Here is a 21,820-nt window from a genome sequence, read left to right as displayed (position 1 = left end):
GCAGCCACGCCTCCGTCAGTCTGCCCCAGGGCAGCTGTGGCTACAAATGTAGCTTGCCGCCACCAGAGTGAGAATGTGTGAGTGAATGAATAATGGATCCATTGTGAAGTGCTTTGAGTGCCCAAAAAAGTGCTATATAAATCTAAATCTGTTACCTCTCCTGTAGATTGTGTTTTATCTTCAGATATGTTAGGCTCCAGAGCTGCACGTTTCTCATCTGGCCTCACCAACCTCCCCAGTGTTTATTGTTCTCTTATGGACTGTTTCTCTGATACACCTACTGCTGCTATTTGATGTGTGTGTTTGATGATCAAATCTCATTATTGATGTGACTCCACAGATCTATTTCTCTTCATTTCTATTTCTCACTGGTAGCACTCCTGTTGTTTGAGACACTGCAGCGGAAGCACTACTACTTTGTTGAACAACCTTTATTTTGCGATTTCGCCATATTATAGTATGAATATATCCACAACTCGCTGTAGATTTTCATGTACTTATTTTACTGCAGAAAAGGAACAAAAGACAAACAAATCATTTTATTTACTCTTTCAAAGTCAATTTATTGTAAACAAACTGCAATTCTCCTCTGACAAATCTGAATTCAGCACTGTATACCACAATAGTACGTTGTAAATCTCATTTGACCTATTTAGCACAAACACAAGTAACAACACACAGCATAAAATCTCAACCAGTGTCCATCAATCAAACTTTGTAAATATTTGTCCCTAATTTTATTGTTCATCCATGCCCTGTTTCTGAGGGTGTTGTCACAGTGCAGCTTTACAGGATTTTGGTATTTCTTTGTTAACTTCAGTCAGTTTACTCTTCTTCCTTATAAGGAGTTGGTTGGGCCCTTCATTTGTAGTTTTGAGAATTTTCCAGGCGTCATGGAGCATCAGGCCCTCCAGAGAACAGCCATTAATAGACAGGACCTCATCACCAACATCAATAAGCCCAGACAGCTCTGCAGCACCTCCTGTTGCAGAGAAGTGCAGAAATTCACTTTTCAGCTTTACTTAAAGATGCACAAAATGAGACACTATTCATATTTGCAAAAAAAAAAAACACTCACAAAGAGGATCAAGGTAGAAAGCCACAACAAAATACTGATATGACAACTTCCATTGAAAACCCAAAACATTATGAGCTCGGGCCTTATATTCTATATGTCAAAACAGCATACAGGCAGCGACAGTGGTTTCAGGCTGAAAACTTCTGCAGCAGATCCTTTAAGTCCTGGAAATTGAACGCTGGAGTTGCTGCAGTTCAGACTTGTTCCAACAGATCCCAAACACTCTGTCATAGGTTCTTGGTTTGTTCTTCCTCGGACCACTGACACTGACTTCATTGCTGCATTCCCAAGCTTTGGTGTTTCTAAGGTGCACATGGTCATGTGACAGAAATGATTTGGCCCTTGCCAAAGTTGGTCATGTCTTTGACCAGCCCATTTCTCTAGAATCCAACATGCTGACTATGAAAACCGACAATTCCCATTTCATTTAGAATATCCTATGACCTTCACATAAGCTCTTGTTAAAAGACATTGACTCGGTCATAATGTTTATGGTCATAATGTTTAGGTCATGATCCTGGCTCCATCTGTCTGTGTACCTCGATGTGGTGACCTTTTCCACTTTGCCTTGTCAGAAAATCTAGTCATGCAAGGCAGGAAAGATTTTTCCAGCTGATGGAAGAAGACTGTTTTCAAGAATAGCCCTGTACATGACCTGGTTCATTTGTCCTGTTCCACCCAGACTAAAACAACCCCAGATGGTCACTGATCCACCCCCATATTCTACTGTAGGGGCAAGACAGTCTGGTTTGTAGGCTTCTCCAGGCTTCCTCCAAACCAGTAAGTTGACTGGGGTGGGCATCAACTGAAAATTGGATCCATTCATTTCTGGCACACCGGTAACACTGGTGAACACTCCAGCCCGGTACATGGCGGTAGTGAACTGCATCTATGTTGAGGCCTCGGCAGAGTAATAAGTTAAACCACAAAAATGTCTGTCTTTTAATAACTTAATGATAAACTTTCAGCTTACGAAAAAATACTTTTGTTTATAAATAAAAAATGAACCATCAAAATTTCACCATTTATCAGACCCAGAAACAATGAAAACAGAATGAATCTATGGATCTTCAACTTTTTGAAGGTCCTTGAATTACTTATGCTTAGGTTATGTTCCATGCAATGGAAAAACCTTACTAAATCCTGATTTTAAATAATCACAATCACTTTTTTCTAATGTCCCACTTTAAAATTGTATTAATTATCAAAATTTAAAATCATAAACACGTTTATGTATCTTCATTGATTCAGCTGTCAACCAAAAGTTATTTGAATTGAAAAACTTGTTGTGTGAAACATTGCTATTTGACAAAACATGATTAATCGTAATTAATTAATTTCAAAGCCTGGTTCATGAGCTTTATATAAAGGTTTATGAGCTCCAATCTGTAGCAGTTTTAGATATAATACAACTAAACTAATACTACATAAAAAGTGAAAACCAGTGAGGTATTATTTTTGATAACTGAAGAATCTGCCTTTGGGTAGAAAATTATTAATTGGTATTAATTTACTACTGTAAATACAGAAAATTTAAAGTATTTTGCAAATTTTGTTTCACATATCCACAATGTCTATGTGTGTGACTTTACTAAACCTAGCAACCACAGTGAAGCTAAGCAGTTACACATATCTGGTTATCAGCTCATTAAGTCAACCCAGGATTTTGTGAAACTATGTTCACATAAAAAACAGATATGTTGGTGCTTAATGACCAGTTGCAAACCAGGACAGATCTAAAGCCACATACTTCTCACAATAAATACAAACTATGATCACTACCTCCATATCCTGCCATGTAGTACAGGCCTCCATTAAGGCCTCCATTCCTGGTAATGCTGGTAATCCAGGCACTGCGTTTGTTGTGACCTAGTTGTAGCTAGTGCAGCCAAATGGCTTCGTGGTTCTGCCTGTGTTATGACACTATTATCAAGTATTTGCAGATTATGTACGTGGCAGAACAACAAAAGTTTGCTAGGACAAACAGAAGGACCACAGGTGTACTCCAACCTGCAAGCCACTACAATGTGACTCAATAGGACTGTAGATGGGAAATTACTTCAAGCATTTTCTTACTTAGAGACAAAGTTTACCTGTAAAGATGCGTTTGACAATGAAAGGCCTGTCTCCATTGCTTGAGGACTTCCCCCTCTCCAGACTGAAGCCCAGGCCAGCAGATGTCTTGTGAAGCTCCACTGTTAAAGCACCATCTGGACCGACATCCCCCACTAAACAGCATTCAACAACCAGAATTTTACAAGTTAAACAACACTATAAGTAATTTCTGATAACTTATTACTGCTTACTAATAGAAATAAAGACAGTAAACGTTAGAAAAGCAAGGGAAGGTTATGATGATAATGCTTCTGGTTAAAACAGTGAAATGGTCTACAGGAGATAGAGTGGTAAAGTGACAAGTAGATCAGTGTGTTGAAATTCACTTCACAGTTAACAATATAAAGGGAAAATGAGAGGAAGCTCTATTGCTGTAGGACAAACAGCTATACCCTTATGAATGCAAGCATCTTGGTCTTTGTCATTAGATGTTTGTACAGGCTCCAACCACCTACCTGCTCCATCTTCCAAAATCTTCTTGGTGGCAGAACACATACTATTTGGCTGAATAGTCGAGTCTGGTCTGTCAGAGGTACTTTGTTCGCTGTCCTTGTTTCTCAAAACAACCACTACGGCTTGATTAGACAGTCTGGCTTGATGAAGGCAAGATACAACCTCTCCATGGGTTTTACCCTGCAGACTTTTGCCATTTATAGATAAAATTCTGTCACCTCGCTGGATTGAGCCCTCAAGGATAGCTGCACCTTTGGCGAAGACCCGATGAACCTGGACACAAAAGTTGTTCAAGTGTTGTAACATCAGTCCCTTTGCAGACATGCCAAGGTCAATAGATATAAGTCAGAGGGTGTCATTCTGGCAGTCTAACTTAACATTTCTTTAAGAGTTTTAACATAGTACAAACCTGAATAGAATGCTGTTGGATGAATTATATAGGCTGCCACAGCACAAGGTAAAGTAACCACAGACAGCAGGAGCTTTATCCAACCATATAACATCAGTATAGTAAATTTTCTGCCATAGCTGACCTGCATTCTGTTTCTCAGCTTATGCCTTGCTACATTGTCTACTGCTGATAAAGGTTGCCTGGTCAGTGTATTTTGAAATGGCCTGTATTGGAAAAAAGCTTTCAGACACCCTAATTATATTTTTTTGTTTACTGTTTACAAGAAAAACTAACAAAACTAAATTCTTCACAGTTTCAATATGTCAGCTCTCAACATTGTTGGTGTCAAAGTCAACAAATAACAGAGTATGTCTTCAAAACTGAACAAAAAACAAATAAACCTTCACATCATCAAATTAATACTTAGTTGTCCTAACATTAGCACACAGCAGAGCTCTAATCCCAGCTGGCATGTTCCCCATGAGCCTTTCACACTGTTGAGGGGCAATCCTGTCCCATTCTTCTTGAATGACTGCTTTTAGTTCTTTCTTTTGCGGAAAGTTTTAGCTCTGGTTGCATTTTTTTTTTTTTTGCATAAAGACAACTATTTCTTGCATAATACAGTACCAATTGTGTTTCCATAATGAATAATGTGATTATTGTTACTTCACAAGATATATGGAACAAAAATTACAAATTAAATGTGTAAAACAAATAAATAGCACTTCACTGAGTGTGTCACAAGTGCAAATAAAATCTTTTAAATGATACAAAGTGAAAATAACACAATGATAAATATAATGCAAAACTTCAAGTAGGACACCTAAACATACATAGCCTTGTCTTGCTTGAGAGTCTTTGCTGCACACAATACTCACTGTCTTTCACCTTGTATTTGATGCAACCTGGCATGGCCATTTGTTCTATACAACAGAAAATGCAAGTCATCTCCAACAGGACGTGTGGCTAGTAATCTACAGTAAGGGGCTTGGTACTGCTTGGCCTACTGGAGGAGCTCCTGCTTGTGTGTCATGTTTAGATGTGGCTTCCTGATCAGCCGTCTGGCATTCAGACCCTTTCAACCAATCTCCTGTTGACTGTCTCATGACTAACTTGGATATTTGCATCCTGCCTCAAAGACGCAGCAGCATGTTTATCTACCTCTAGTGTGCCCCAGAAACATTCAATTAGAAACAGAAATGCCTATTATGAGTTTCATTTACACATTGAATCATTACTCAATTTACCATTTTAATTTTTACCATTTCAAATTACCATTTTAGTGAACATAACACAGAAATTTGCATGATCATGCAAATTTCTGTGTTATGTTCACTAAAATGGTGCTTTTCAACAAATCCCCAATATTTACAAGCTGCAACCGGCATTTTGACCAGCAGTGTATGAATGGAAAAACAACTGAAATGAATAAGATCTAAATAAAATCAGTAAAAGACTAGGGTAAAAAGTTAGGTCATGGATTTGCTTTTAAAAACAACATGCTACCCTCAGTCCTTCAGGTAGAGTGACATGGACCACAGCAACAAAATAATGTGTTCTGTATTCATAGTATATAAGAAAACCTGAAGAATAGGTAGGAGCAAGACCAGGATGTGCTTTATAAACCAAAAGAAGGTTTTTAAGATCGTGAAGCAAACTGTTTCTCCTCTATAGTACAATTCATCCTAAACCATATCAGTTGGGTTTGGGGCATTTTATTATGGAAGTCACGTGATGCAGCACTCAATTAATTTTTGTCTTTGTCAAATAGTCACTAACTTTAGCAGTTGTTTGTTTGTCCTCATACATTATATTGCCAAAAGTATTCGCTCACCTGCCTTGACTCGCATATGAACGTAAGTGACATCCCATTCCTAATCCATAGGGTTCAATATGACGTCGGTCCACCCTTTGCAGCTATAACAGCTTCAACTCTTCTGGGAAGACTGTCCACAAGGTTTAGGAGTGTGTTTATGAGAATTTTTGACCGTTTTTGACCACAAGCACATTTGTGAGGTCACACACTGATGTTGGACCAGAAGGCCTGGCTCTCAGTCTCCGTTCTAATTCATCCCAAAGGTGTTCTATCAGGTTGAGGTCAGGACTTTGTGCAGGTCATTCAAGTTCATCCACACCAGACTCTGTCATCCATGTCTTTATGGACCTTGCTTTGTGCACTGGTGTACAGTCATGTTGGAAGAGGAAGGGGCCAGCTCCAAACTGTTCCCATATAGTTGAGAGCATGGAATTGTCCAAAATGTCTTGGTATGCTGAAGCATTCAGAGTTCCTTTCACTGGAACTAAGCGGCCAAGCCCAGCTCCTGAAAAACAAGCCCACACCATAATCCCCCCTCCACCAAACTTTACACTTGGCGCAATGCAGTCCAACAAGTATGGTTCTCCTGGCAACCGCCAAACCCAGACTGGTCCATCAGATTGCCAGATAGAGAAGCGTGATTGGTCACTCCAGAGAAGGCGTCTCCACTGCTCTAGAGTCCAGTGGCGGCGTGCTTTACACCACTGCATCCAACGCTTTGCATTGCACTTGGTGATGTATGGCTTGGATGCAGCTGCTCGGCCATGGAAACCCATTCCACGAAGCTCTGTGCACTGTTCTTGAGCTAATCAGAAGGCCACATGAAGTTTGAAGGTCTGTAGCGATTGACTCTGCAGAAAGTTGGAGACCTCTTCGCACTATGCGCCTCAGCATCCACTGACCCCGCTCCGTTAGTTTACATGGCCGACCACTTGGTGGCTGAGTTGCTGTCGTTCCCACACACTTCCACTTTCTTATAATACAGATAACAGTTGACTGAGGAATATTTAGGAGCGAGGAAATGTCACGAGTGGATTTGTTGCACAGGTGGCATCCTATCACAGTTCCACGCTGGAATTGACTGAGCTCCTGAGAGCGACCCATTCTTTCACAAATGTTTGTAAAAGCAGTCTGCATACCAAGGTGCTTGATTTTATACACCTGTGGCCATGGAAGTGATTGGAACACCTGATTCTGATTATTTGGATGGGTGAGCCAATACTTTTTTCAATATAGTGTATGTCCACCATTAAGGCTAATCATGGTGACCAAGGCCTGATTCATGCAGTCTCCTCCCAGCATTTGATGTTGAGATGTGTCTGTTCCAGGACACATTGATGTGGGCTCGGATGTGAGCCGCTGTTAATTGCTGATTTCTGAAGCTGGTAACTCCACTCTGCATCGTCCTCACTATACCTGATATGCTTGTAGCATACACACTTTGTCTTTGGAATTCCAGAGGAGATGACAAATCAGATAAGAACACACTCTCTTAGGATGGGGGTCTAAAACCCACATCAAACTGTCATTTTGGACATTGGACAGGTCCAGAATTTTCTCCTCTCCCAGGAGAAAAACACCATTAATGCCAAGGTTGAATTACAGCAAGACATCTGTGATTCTGGTCTCACAACCCCAGTTTCTGGAGGAAAACTGGGTTAGATGTATTTCTTCTGCATGTAACACTCAGACCTCCTGCAGAGGGATGGAGTTCCCTGGAGAACATTAACACCTTAAAAGAAACATTTGAAAGACCATGATTCTCACTTTATGCTGCCAATGTTTTCTTTAATCAACCTTTCATCCAGGTCTAAACCCCCTCTCTCCCCTCAGGAATGCCATGTTGCTTCCCCTTTGCAGGATCTGATAAGGACAGGGTCTTAAAATTATACGACCTACATGGAGAACTGGTTTGAGACTATTGCAAAACTTTCAGATGAAGCAGGATGGACCCAAAATTCATATTTTTCATATGTATTATTTGCATTCATGTTTACCAAAGCTGTAATAAGGTGTTCTTTTATAACACTCCCAAAATTGACACTTCTAGACCTTACAGAACCAGAGTTATTATTCTGGAGAAATAATCCAATTTCTTCCACAGTCCCACAGTGCCCCCTACTGACATTGGAGGACACGATGATTTCGGAATGAATGTCATTATTAACCTCGGAATTTATTTCCCATTAAGAATGTGAAAGGTGAAACTTGTGCTATTCATTACCATATGTATGATATGTAACCATATCTTCACTGTGACATATATATTTAGTATCTAGAGCACATTCACATATAGTTTGAGTGAATTAAATAATTTGCTAGTCTATTAATTATGATTGTGTTCACTTTTGGTTGACGGGATTATGGTGAGGAATAAACAGATCGCGTTTTAGTTCGTTTTGATAAACATCATCTCCCCTTTCTCCTGAAGACAAAGGGAGAGTAGTCAGATTACATAGAATCGCGCCAAAGTAACACCAACTCCGCCCAGGCCTCCAGCCCTGATAAAAACGGGCAACACCCTTGTCTGCTCTCTTCTTTCTTCCTTCTGACTTGCTCCGAGAACGTGCTGGGCATTTTCTTTCTAGATGCATCTTTTCTTTATCTTCTGAAGTTCCTTTGTTTCAGAGTTTGGTCTCTGGTAGCTAGTTCGTTCTTGACATTTTTGCTCACTTTCAACACAAGCCTGAACTTATCATTTTGTTCTTTTATCTATTTTTCTCACATGAACTAATTGGAACCAGTTTTCCTTTTTTCTAAATTTTGCGGCGGCTCTCCAGTCAACATCCATCACCCGGCTAACACCGGCTAAACTAGAACGAGAGCCACCATTTTAATCAAGTGACTTTTTCCATCAGCCCTGGACATCGACTCTGCTCATCGCTCATGATATCCAACGCCTCAGAGGTCTGCTGGTCCAGATCCACTTGTGCCGAACTGAGCTCCCAGGGCAGGACGTGAACCGTTGCCATAGCGACGACACAGCGCTTGGGAACAAAGACGTCCCATCGCGTTATGAAGGCGTCATTAAGCGGCGACTTCTTCGTCCCAGCCTCCCGAGACTCTGACAGTTCTGCTCACAGTAAGGTTCCTCCGAGCTTTCTCTGTTCCTGATCTTGGTTGCGTCTCCCAAAACGCTGTTGGTCCCTCCCTCCCTCTGATTTTGCCCCTTTATTTGTGCACGCGCGCAGTACCTGACAGGAGTGCCCGGAGTGCTGCAGCATCTCGCCTGTTTTGCTGTTTTCCACTCTTCTACATTTAGTACATTTAGTAAATAATAAAGGAATTACATTAGAATGCTGTATTGAGTCTAACTTGTCCTAATACCAAAATAACATGAATCTGCTAGGACTAACGAGTAAAGTTTCAATATGTGATTACACTCGTGTATCCCTCTCGATGACGTTGTTTATCAAACTTAGTGCATTTACGCGTGTATATGTGTTACATTGTTTATTTATTTCTATCTAGAGTTCAGAATTGCATGACTCCTCTGATGAAGAGTATGTCCCAGACGCCCCAACATCTTCCTCCAGAGGTCGGGCATCTAAACGAAGCCGTCAGGCAGGCTATGGAGGCCGTGGTCGGGGAGCGACGCGAGCACCCCGAGCCAAAAAACGTCCTGCAGTCTCTTGGCCTGACAAGCCATGGGATTGGTAACTTTTCTGGAAGTTGCCGAGCCCTGATGCTCTCTCCTCCACAAGCAAAACAAATGTGCGCGCGGTTGCGTAGTGTGTAGCTCGCCCACCTCTGCATGGGCTTGCTTGCTGTGCGCGTAACCGTTGATTGACAGCATGACAAAGCTGAAGCTCGAACTTGATTGGTCGGCAGCGACCGGCGCTTTTTGGAATAACATGGGGGTCTATGAGAGGAAGGCGGAGCTCAGGAATAAATTTTCATATCGCGTTATACTAACTTTATATTATAGTATCGAACTAGACTAACACATTAAAGCTTTGTTAAACAATGATACATAAATTGAAAACAAACGGAAACTCCAGACAGCAGCTTTAACCCGCCTTGCCTTCAGTGCTGCTGTACGAATGCGTGTGAATGTTGGTGGTGGTTGGAGGGGCCGTAGGCGCGGACTGGCAGCCACGCTTCCGTCAGTCTGCCCCAGGGCAGCTGTGGCTACAAATGTAGCTTATCACCACCAGAGTGAGAATGTGTGAGTGAATGAATAATGGATCCATTGTGAAGCGCTTTGAGTGCCCTGAAAAGTGCTATATAAATCTAATCCATTGTTATTATTAAACTGATAATTTTCCTCAGGTAAACTGAGGTGGTGCCCGTTTATTTCAATGAGTGCAAATATAATCACTTCCGTGGTTATGCTACATGCTCATACTGAATTTTATCACCAGCTATATATGTAGTATATTTAATGCCAGAGCCGTACACCATAACAGTAAACTATTAATCAATTTCAATGTTAGCTTGTACGTAGTATCTATCATCTATCTTATCATGCATGTATCCAATTGTGTGTTATATGTTGTTCCCCACCCTTCTCTTCTCCCATCCCTCCCCCTCTCCACCCCTCTACCCCTCTACCTCTCTACCCTTCTACCTCTACTTCTCTACCTCTTCTGTCCCTCTCAACTTGCTGGCCAGCAGGCAGATGGTTCCCCCACATAAAGAGCTGGGTTCTGCTCAAGGCTTTTTTCCCTGTTAAAATGGTGTTTTTCTACTCTTTTTTTTCCCCTGTGCATGGTACTTTCACTAGGATTGATCACCTGCTAGTTGACTCTAGACTTATTTCAAGTGTGATAAGCTCGACTTATCATAGTATCTTGGTTTCGGATCACGCACCTCTCACATTAGTTATTGATTTTAATCTTCACGCCCCCCAACACAGTTGGAAATTTAATCCTTCTTTATATTTAGATGACACTTTTTGTGATTACATATCGGACAAGGTACGTTTTATCCGTTTGATTCCTGGCTATAAAACACACAAGCAGAAACAAAAAATCAAGCCGTTTTTTCGTTTTTTCGTTTTGAGCAAAAAACAAAAAAACAGGAAACGGTTCGTTTTTTCGTTTTTTCGTTTTGAACAAAAAAACAAACAAAACATTAAACGGTTCGTTTTTTCGTTTTTTCGTTTTCACCCCCAAAATGAAAATACGACTCAATATTTCGTTTCATTGGTGGGCGGGGCTTCGGAGCCTGCCAGTGCACAATAAAGCTCCTGCCCATCACAATAAAGCTTTTGCGCTGGCATTCATAGACAGACTGACTTTCATTGTATTGCCTGCCCCCACTGCACTTCCCCTAACTCTAAATCAAAACAAGTTGTGTACACAGTAATGACAGTCATAACCAGTGGTGTAGTCTAGTTTTTTCTACTGGGTATACTCCAACCTCATAAACCAAAGCCAGGTCAGGTCAACGCTGCTCGGGGTACTGTGCAGCGAGAAATACGGCCGCCGTCTTGGTCCGGTCAGCCGCTCCACTCAGCGCTGTTTGACAGCGCATTTAATCCATCTTAACTCTGAATATTAAAATGATTTTCACGCGTTTTTTATTTTTATTTTTTTGCTACAAACGTCATACATGTAGCTATGATCAGTGATGTAGTCTACGTGATACGCAGGTATACACCCCACCACTAGAAAATTTTCCAAATTTCTGTATACCCACTTACAAATGCGCAAAGATACGTATACCCAGGGGTGTAAACACGCAGGTATACGCCTTATACCCACTAGAAAAGGTCCCGAATTTCCATATAACCACTTAAAAATGCGCAAACACATGTATTAGTATGTTTTTTTGACATAACGTTCACTTTTCTCTGTGTCAGGAAGCGGTGAAGCTGTATGGGACGGGGGAAGGTGTCTGGCTGAGAACAGGGTTCACTAAAGGCCGACCGCGGTCCGGATCCGGACCCAGACGCCGTCTATACGGGTGTAAATTTGACAGGTCGCTTCTATTTTACCGGTGCAGCTTTCCAGTGTTTATCATTGGTCTATCGGCTCAGAAACGCACAGACCAATTATGTAGGAGTTCAGGCATCCCACGTGATGCTACTCAGCCAATGACGTCGCTGAATCGCATCGCAGCTCTGCCTTCAAAAAGCAGCTGAGAGATGAGGGACAGAGAGGACAGTAGTGATGGAAGTTCAGCTCTTTTCAGAGAGCTTTTGGCACTGCTTCCAAAGAAAAGCCGGTTCTTTCGGCTCCCAAATGGCTCCTAATTTATTATTCTTTGTAGCCTCATGTTTTTGCCTAACCTGGCAAATATGAATCATTTGTGTTTTGACAAACTCTTTTTCATTCAGTGTTTTTATGAGAAGCTTTATAATTGACTCATTTTGTACATTTGCTCTGTTACAAAAACAGGTATTCTTGCTTTTGTTTATTATTTCAACCAAACTTTTTTGCACAAAAAATAAATGAACAAAACTCTGCACATGAACCCACAGAACCAGAACAGAAACAGAACCAGACTCAGTATTCAAACAGTATAAATGTCCTCAGAGCAGGCTGACATTTAGAAAAAATCAGATGGCTGAGCTTGGATGGGCTGATACATTTCTTCTTTCAGTGAATATCTGCCGTGTTTTTGAGAAGATTCTCTCAGATGGAAGAAGTTGTCTCTCCTCCATCACCTTCACCAGGTGGGGCAGACTGAGGCCTTGTCCTGCCTCCAGCTCAGTGGGTCGTCTGCTGGTTGGATGAGGGCTTCCTCTAGATATGATCCTCCATTACCACATCAGCTGTAGGATTTCTCTTGAATCATCTCCTGTAGCTCTTCCATCAAAGAGCCTCCACACAGCAGAAGTTTGAGGTTCCTCCTCCACTTGGTCCTCTAATGGTGGAGGTGTCAGACTGCTGCTCTTATTCTCTGAAGTGTCTCATCAACAGCTCTGTTGTCACTGAAGGCAAGCTTCTTTAATCTAGGATCCAGTAACATGTTTTCTGCGAGGACAGTGTTAAACTCCATACTCCATTAAATACGTTAGGAGTCGGCTCTTCAGATTCACTACAAAGCATCGGCTCTGAGAGTCGTATCTTTTGTATCTTATTTATTAATAAATGTCAAAATGTTTTTGAACCGTACTGAATTTATTTGACGGTCAGTTTTTGATTACAGGCAGACTCTAATAAAACTACCAGGTTACATCAGCATATATCACAGTAACTCAAGTTAGACATTATGATGTTCTGGACCTTTGCTGACTGGACCTCTCTGAATTTTAGCTGAATACCACTGGCTTAGAAGAAGAGGGACATGAGTCTAGAACTTCTAATGATCCAACATCAGTCAGTGGAGAAAAAATAAGAAAAAGAAAGCAAAGCAAAATGAAACTATTTCAGTGTTTTAATAAGCCTGTTGCTTGTCCTGTGAATACTGCCGCTTTAGGGAACACTACAGCTGGAGCTAAGGTTAAAGTTTAGGAAAGGGAGCCTGATGAAGAGGAAACATCAGCTCTACCTGATGGAGAGGAAACACCAGCTCTACCTGATGGCAGGAGGAGGAGCTGCTGACGCTATAATGTCTATAAGTATCTAATTGGTAGTTTGAAATAAAGGAGCTGCTGCTGCTGTGTGTGTGTGTGTGTGTGTGTGTGTGTGTGTGTGTGTGTGTGTGTGTGTGTGTGTGTGTGTGTGTGTGTGTGTGTGTGTGTGTGCGCGCGCGCGCGCGGACATGTGAGTGCACGCGCACATATATGAGAACCTGACCTGGCTTTGGTTTATGAGGTTGGAGTATACCCAGTAGAAAAAACTAGACTACACCACTGGTTATGACTGTCATTACTGTGTACACGACTTGCTTTGATTTAGAGTTAGGGGAAGTGCAGTGGGGGCAGGCAATACAATGAAAGTCAGTCTGTCTATGAATGCCAGCGCAGGAGCTTTATTGTGATGGGCAGGAGCTTTATTGTGCACCGGCAGGCTCCGAAGCCCCGCCCACCAATGAAACGAAATATTGAGTCGTATTTTCATTTTGGGGGTGAAAACGAAAAAACGAAAAAACGAACCGTTTCCTCTTTTTTTGTTTCTTGTTCAAAACGAAAAAACGAAAAAACGAACCGTTTCCTGTTTTTTTTGTTTTTTGCTCAAAACGAAAAAACGAAAAAATGGCTTGATTTTTTGTTTCTGCTTGTGTCTTTTATAGCCGGGAATCAAACGGATAAAACGTACCTTGTCCCATATCAGCCAAGATTGCAGATTTTCTTCTCACTAACGATAATGGTGCTGTCTCAGATTCTATTCTATGGGAGTCCTTTAAAGTAGTTATAAGAGGACATATCATCTCCTACCAGTCGTCTCGTAAAAGGGCTAGGCGTTCGCATCTCATTGATATGGAGATGAAACTAGCTAAATTGGAAGAGGAATATCGAAACTCAGGATCTGAGGACACTCTTAGTACTATTCTGAAAGTGAAGTATGATTACAACCATATTCTTGGCGAACAGGTTGCGAATTATATCCGTAAATTAAAACAGAAGCATTTTGAACTGGGTGAGAAGGCAGATAAGTTGCTTGCTAGGCAACTTAAGGGCATCCAAGCTGATAGGGCAATACATAAGATTTTTTCATCCACCGGTCAACTATTAACTGATCATAAGCTAATTAATGACGCATTTTTAAATTTTTATAGACATTTATACACCTCTAGATCTAACGCTACTGATACAGACTTTGCAAATTTTTTTAACACTTTAGACATTCCTGTCCTTTCTCAGTCTGCAAGGCTGGCTCTGGACTCTGACTTCACACTGCTTGAGATTAGAAGTGCTATTTGTTCTTTTCCCAGCGGTAAAGCATGTGGTCCAGACGGTTTTGGGATAGAATTCTGTAAGACTCATATTGATAGTGTCGCACCCCTTTTGCTTCGGATGATCAATTGCTCAGTGAAAAATGGTACCTTCCCTTACTCTCTTTATGATGCCCATATTTGTGTCATTTTGAAACAGGACAGAGATGAAACAAAGGTTTCATCGTATCGCCCCCTTAGTCTTCTTAATTCAGACCAAAAAATTATAGCAAAAGTCCTGGCCAATCGCTTAAGCAAATTTATTGGTACTTTAATACATCCTGATCAATCAGGTTTTATTCCGGACAGATTTTCCTTTTCAAATACGAGAAGTTTGCTAAACCTGATGTACCCAACAAATCTACCTTACTCTGCTGTTATTTCACTGGATGCTCAGCAGGCCTTTGACCAGGTAGAATGGAGGTACATGTTTGCTGGGCTCGATAAATTCGGTTTTGGGTCGAGATTTATGAATCTCTTAAAGATGCTTTATGCCAATCCCCGATCCTCTGTGCTAACTAACCATGACAGGTCCCCTCCATTCCTGTTGTACCGTGGCACTAGGCAGGGCTGCTGTCTCTCTCCTATGCTTTTCGCATTAGCTCTCGAACCTTTGGCCATAGCCATCAGAGCTAACCCCCAGATTAGATGTGGCACTTCTGAATGCACCATCGGTCTGTATGCAGATGATGTCATTTTGACTCTTTCAGATATAAAGACTTCTCTTGCACCCCTTCTTAATCTGATAGATGGCTTTGGGCGACTCTCTGGGTTCACTATAAATTGGGAGAAATCTGTGTTTATGCCTTTAGCTAATGGCCTTGACCCTAGTTTTCTTTTCAATTTGCCTTTTAGAGTTGCTCATGATCAATTATCTTATTTGGGGATTGTTGTCCCCAGAAACCCTAAATTTGTTTTTAAAATTAACTATCTGAACTTGATCGGTAAGCTCAAGCGTTTGATAGACAAATGGAAACTTCTCCCTCTCTCAATGATTGGACGTATCAACATTATCAAAATGGTCGTGCTCCCTAAATTCACATATCTTTTTCAGCATGTGCCCATCTTCATTACTTCCTCCTTTTTTAAGATGTTGGACTCTATTATCATGCCCTTTATCTGGGCCTCCAAGCCCCCTCGTATATCAAGGGCCCACCTACAGAAGCCGACAGAGGATGGTGGCCTGGGTCTTCCCGTCTTTCGACATTACTATTGGGCCTGTAACGCCAGAGCTTGGCTTTTCTGGAATCAATCCTCAGTGGGTGGAGAGGTGTGCAGGCCCGGCCCTAGATGGCCTGAGATAGAGCTTAGTAATGCTCTATCACTTACAGGTGCCTTACTGTCAGCTATTTTATTTTCAACACCTGATTTCAAAATGAAATCCCTGCGCAACAATTTTGTGCTCTACAACTCAATCAAGATTTTGAAACAAATTAAGGGAATCCCGAGGCTCCCAATAATTTCTATATATGCTCCCATATATCAGAACCCTTGTTTTAAGCCGGGATTAATGGGTGCAGTTTTCAAGCAGTGGGCGAATGTTGGTTTAATTTCTATCAGGGATCTGTACGTTGATAATCATTTAGCCTCTTTTTCTGAACTTCAAGAAAAGTTCAAACTCCCTGATCGTCAATTTTTTCACTATTTGCAAATTAGGAATTTTGTTAGGCAGTCATTTCCCCGCTTAGAGGTGGCTCCAATAAAACATGTTTTTTATGACATTATGACCAAACCTCCCACCTCTAAACATTTGATCTCTCAATTGGTCAGCCTCTTTTCTGTGGCAACCCCCTCTCTCCATATAAAGAAGGCATGGAATGAAGACACCGGGGAAGTAATCTCTAATGATCTTTGGGCAAAAGTGTTATATAGGATAAAAACTTGCTCTATTAATGCTCGACTTCAGCTTATTCAGTTTAAAATAGTTCAGAGGTTGCACTACTCCAAGAAAAGACTGAACAAAATATTTCCTGCTGTTTCTCCCATTTGTGATAAATGCAATTCGGCAGAGGGTACTCTTGCACATCTTTTCTGGTCCTGCTCTAAGCTCACATGTTTTTGGTTTGACATTTTTCAATTGTATAGCACTGTTTATGATAGACAATTGACTCCTGACTGTCTTTTAGCAATACTGGGCTGTTCTAATGTCTCTCTGACTTTTCCTTCTGCTTTACAACAAGCACTCATGTTTGGCATGGTTATTGCAGAGCGGGTCATTTTGAGGGAATGGAAGTCTCCTTCCCCTCCCTGCTTTAGAAGATGGCTGAATGACATGGTCTCCTGTTTACACCTTGAAGAAGTTCGGCTTGCAATGTCCAATTCCCTAGATAAATTTGAAAAGATTTGGGGCCCTTTTATAGAGTACATTAGGAGGGTGGGACCACAATCTGATGCTTGAAGGCTTTGCTCCCTTTTTGGCCTGGCTGTGCTGTTTATTCTTACATATCCATTTATTGAGACTTTGTCATTCCCCTCATGATTAGGCCTTCTGGACTAAATCTCTGGCCTTTTCCATATGCTTTGGACAATCTTGGATCTTGTGTTGACATGTATTGTATATTTTTTCATTTATTAATGGTTAAACGCTGGCTGTAGAGTGTTTTTTTTCTCTCTCCCTTGTTTCTCTTGTGTTTTTTTTCCTTTTTTTCCTTTTTTCTTTTTCCTTTTGTGTATTTTATGTGTTGGGGAAAAAAATTGAAAAAATTCTTTGCATAAATAAAATTTTCAAAAAAAAAAAAAAAGGTGTTTTTCTTGCCACTGCCGCCTTAGGGCTTTCTCTGGGGGTTCAGGCATATGGGTTCTGTAAAGCGTCTTGAGACAATTTGACCTATAATTGGCACTATATAAATTAAAATAAATTGAACTGAATTAATGAAGTCCTCCTCTGCAGCAGAAGGAACTCTTTGTCCTTCTTTCCTAGGCCAGTCCTTAAGAGAGCCAGTTTCATCACAGCTTTCTTGAAGAAATTCTCAAAATTCTTGTAATTTTCTGGACTCACTGACCTTCGGGTTAAAGGAATGATGGACTGTTGTTTTTTTCCCATTAATATGGATTAATATTGTCTGTAAATAAGACTATTTGCTGTAGATCAACACTACCTTGGAGCAAAAGAACTGGTCTCAAACACACTGATAAGACAATAATTGGCATCAGTGAAATAGAAAAATGAAGATAAAGTCCTTGAAAGAGTAGATGCATCCACTCTTTTGACTGGTGCCGTATGTGCCCAAAGATTACAATATATTCTGCTACAAAATACGCAGCAAAAATACCATAAACTGATTAACGTGCTTTTCATACGATATAGATGAGCTGCATACAACACATATTGCAATAAAGTGTGCCTTACTGATATTACTGCTTTAACCACATTAGACATTTAATTTTTTTAAAGAAATCTGCTGCCTGGGGAGTGAATCTTGGGAAGTCAACAAACTCTGTTTAGAGCATAATCAGTCACCATTATTTTAACTTAGTACCTAGGTAATGACTGGACTACTACAATGCTTACAGGAATAGTCAGACTCCAAACTGACAGCCAAATTAAAGTTTCAGGCTAAAGGGCATTATAACATAATAAAAGACTGGAATTTTTTTGATTTTGCTACTCCCAGTAACAGTGTGACCGTACACACTATGACAGACTACTGTCATGGACAGGGTTTGATTGCCCCCTTCCTACTGTCAGCTCTTCTGTCCGTTTAAGTCTCCTCCCTCTCCTTCTGCGCTGCAGAATGCAGAGGGAGAGCAGCTGTGAGGATACACACCTGCAGCTAATCACCATCAACCCGACAATAAAGACTGTCTCCCCACATCGTTCAGTGTGGGATTGTACTGCCAGCCTACTGCAGACAACAGTGTGAGGCTGCACCATGGAGCAGCCTGTTTTCCGCTCCAGTGATAGATCAGATAGAGGACCTGGACCCCCTTAGTTGCCTCCAGTCGAAGACCCACAGACTGCCTCCAGATAGAGGACGTGGACCCTCCTCCTGGACTGCTCCGACCAACTCTGTCCCCACTTCCAGGACCCAGAGTCATCCCTGCCAGCAGCCGCCGTTCTCAGCTGGACACTGTCGGCACAGGTGTGTGCTTCTGTGCCTGCTGTGACTGCCGGTCCCCAGGAACCTGCCTTCCGCCCTCCCTCCCCGTAGAGTTTCTCGCCTTAGTGGCAATTAGTTAATTATTGAAACAATTGGTATTTCTGAATAAAGACCTGTTTATTTCTGATCTCCCGTCCGCTCTGTGAATTCTCATTTGGGTTCAAATTTCCCTCAAACCATGACAACTACATATAATCATTCATGAGTCTACAATCTGTACTTACAGTTATTTCCTTCTGCTCAAGGTCAACTCCACCAGCAATACTAAACCCAAGCCCTGAGCCTTCTTCTTTACTCAGCACGACAAGTTGAGTATTACTGTTGACCTGCAGAGTACAGACACAGTCAGTGTGACAAAAGTGAAAGTGAGACTGAAACAATATAGTCTACAGAAAGTGTTGTGCAAATATGTATATCAGCAGTGTATTGTTACCTCTGAAATGGTTTCAGTGTCCTGAAGCAATTCAGACACGTACGCTTTAGCTTCCAGGGAGGACAATGTTTGCAGCTTACTCTGACTCCCAGAAAAAGTAGCCAGCTCCTTCAAACTGCAAACAAAAGCAGTAAGATAAAGAAGTTTACACTATTTGCCCCAATGATTGTAATTCCAAGTAAGACTACCCATTGAAATTGAATATGATTGTAGTAAAATACAATGAAATTAAAGGGTGAACATATGTTACAGGTAGCCATGTCCAGCAAGTCGATATACCAGGAACAGAAACCTGTCTTAAGTGTTTATCAGACACAAAACCATTCAATACTATGAAAGCACCATTTTCCCCCTTCTACTATAATGCATTCATTATAAATGATGCAGTATTACTTCAATTGTGAGTCCTGTTCATTAAGAAGAGACAGTCAAACTTTAAATAAACACAATATTGCATGGGTAATGATTCAAGAGTGCAGCTGGAGAAGCCAAAAGCCAACTTATTATCTATTTAGTATAAGATATAAAGGAGTGTTGCCACCAGATTGTGTTCAACGATTCATCTCTTTTTAGATGTTCCAGATTAGAACTGATGTAAATAGCTTAAGCTGTGCTACAAACTTTACTTTATATTTTGTGTGATAATGCTTAGCTTGGTGTTGATTCATATAACTAACAAATGAGAGTTGTTTGAGGTCAACCTTCAAATAAACTCACTCAGTTGTACAGATATTTGTAGCTATTGTAGAATACAAGATGTTCGCATATGGGATGTTTTTTCATGAGTGTGTGATGAATGCATTCCAAAGTTCCATGAGAGCTTATAGCCTATGAAGGTTTAAAAGTTACATCAGTAACAGTACATGTCACATACCCATTACTGTGAGGAGTTTTTTTTTTTGCAAGAGACTTGAAAAATGTGAGGCAGTGCAGATGGTGCCTGTGCTGGAACCTCTGTTACTGCAGTTACGTATTCTGCAGAGATGATCCAGCACGGCAAACCCCTTGAACTCAGTCTGCTAGTGATACTAGACCTGACAGATAGACCACTGTTCCCAGATTAATCACCTCCAATTGTCTTTTTTTCTGATCATGAACTACAGTATATACATTTTTTAAATGTTGACTTATTCACTGGATAAATGAAGGAGAAGGATCTTCTGAATTGTCACAGTAAAATACTTAACTCATGTATGCGACAGAGTCTTCCAAGCAGCCTCCTAACCAAGCACTCTAGAGTAGTCACTGAAATGTCTGAGAGTTTCACACCCATCATATTGATTCTGACTAACAGAGTTTGGCTATTTTCCTTACGTACATGCCATTATTATAGGTTTTAAGGACATGAGATGATTAGCCGAATTTGTTCAGGGTGTCTATGTGAGAGAAGAGGCCACTGCTGGAAAAAAACACAAACAGTTATTGTGTGTCAATGTTTTTAAAAGCCCTATGTCTGTTCTGTAATTCTGCCTTAACCCAACCTTTATTGCTTGCCTGTGTAATCCAGTTCACAGCAATGCCCTCCATTAGACTGTAGGACATACAGTACAAAGCAAGTAAAATCTGGGCTTGGATATGTATTCAAATACCTGCACAACAGCCTCTGCTATAGCCCATAGAGTGCTGTGAAAAGTACTTTCCTCTCTACAGATGTCTTTTATTTTTACATATTTGTCACATGTACATGTTTTACAAAATCAAACTAATTTTCGATAACACAAGAAAACACAAAATTACATTTTTAAATCATTATTTCATTTATTGAAGGAAAAATTAATGTGAAAATAGTAATTGCCCCTTAGCTACCAATCTACCAAATGACTTTGGTCATTTGGTAACTGGGTTCACTCTTAACAGCCAAAGCCACACTGCCAGGTTAGTTGAACCTAAACATTACAAAACAGAATCTGTCTGACATTGTGAAGTAGCTAAATGGTATCAAAAAGCACCACATGATGCCATGTTCTAAAGAGATTAGAGCAGATGCAAAACAAAGTCTCTGACATTTTTCAGCCTGGAAAGGGTAACAAAGCCATTGCTAAGGCTCTGGGACTCCAGAGAACCACAGTGAGAGAAAACATGGAGAAAAATGGAGAACTGGAGAAAACATGGAAAAGTGCTGAACCTTCCCAGGAGTGGCCCAACTACCAACATTTCTCCAAGAGTGCATCAACATTTAATCCAGGAGGCCACAAAAGAATGTAGACAAACATCAGAAGAAATGCAGGTCTCCTTTGCCTCAGTTAAGGTCCATCGACATGATTCCACACTAAGGAAGACTCTGGGCAAATATGGCATCCATGGGAGGATGCAAGGCACAAAGTACTACTGACCAAAAATATCATAAAGGTTTGTCTGGCTTTTGCAAAAAAAAATATCTACATGAGCCCCAAAACTTTTGTGATAACATCCAGTGGACTGATGAGTCAAAAGTGGAATTTTTTGAAAGACATGGTCCATTAGATTTGGTGGAAAGGTAATATGGCATTCCACAAGAAGAACACGATACCATAAGTGAAACATGGTGATGGTAGTGTGATGGTTTGGGGCTGCTTTGCTTCCACAGCACCTGTACGACTTGTCGTAACTGATGGAGCCATGAATTCTGCTCTCGATCAAAAAATCCTCCTGCAGAATATCCTCCCATCAGTTCATGACCTAAAGCTCA

At 40.9% G+C, this 21,820-nt stretch overlaps 1 protein-coding gene across 1 annotated transcript in view; it reads right to left on the bottom strand.

Annotated features, from left to right (window-relative positions):
• Positions 1-534: 534 nt before the first annotated feature.
• The window catches only part of LOC110966945 (serine-rich adhesin for platelets-like), a 31,987-nt gene continuing 10,701 nt past the window's right edge, over positions 535-21,820 (bottom strand). The window contains exons 2-6 of the mRNA XM_051950652.1: positions 19,153-19,267; positions 18,944-19,045; positions 3,649-3,919; positions 3,172-3,306; positions 535-982 (exon numbers count right to left, since the gene is read on the bottom strand). Coding sequence (XP_051806612.1) covers positions 774-982; positions 3,172-3,306; positions 3,649-3,919; positions 18,944-19,045; positions 19,153-19,267 — 832 coding nt within the window. The 3' untranslated portion in view covers positions 535-773. The remainder of the gene's footprint in view (positions 983-3,171; positions 3,307-3,648; positions 3,920-18,943; positions 19,046-19,152; positions 19,268-21,820) is intronic.

This window comes from Acanthochromis polyacanthus, chromosome 7 (genome assembly GCF_021347895.1).
Source record: "Acanthochromis polyacanthus isolate Apoly-LR-REF ecotype Palm Island chromosome 7, KAUST_Apoly_ChrSc, whole genome shotgun sequence".
In the NCBI taxonomy this organism is placed as follows: Eukaryota; Metazoa; Chordata; class Actinopteri; family Pomacentridae; genus Acanthochromis; species Acanthochromis polyacanthus.
This window is presented reverse-complemented; position numbering and strand designations above follow the sequence as displayed.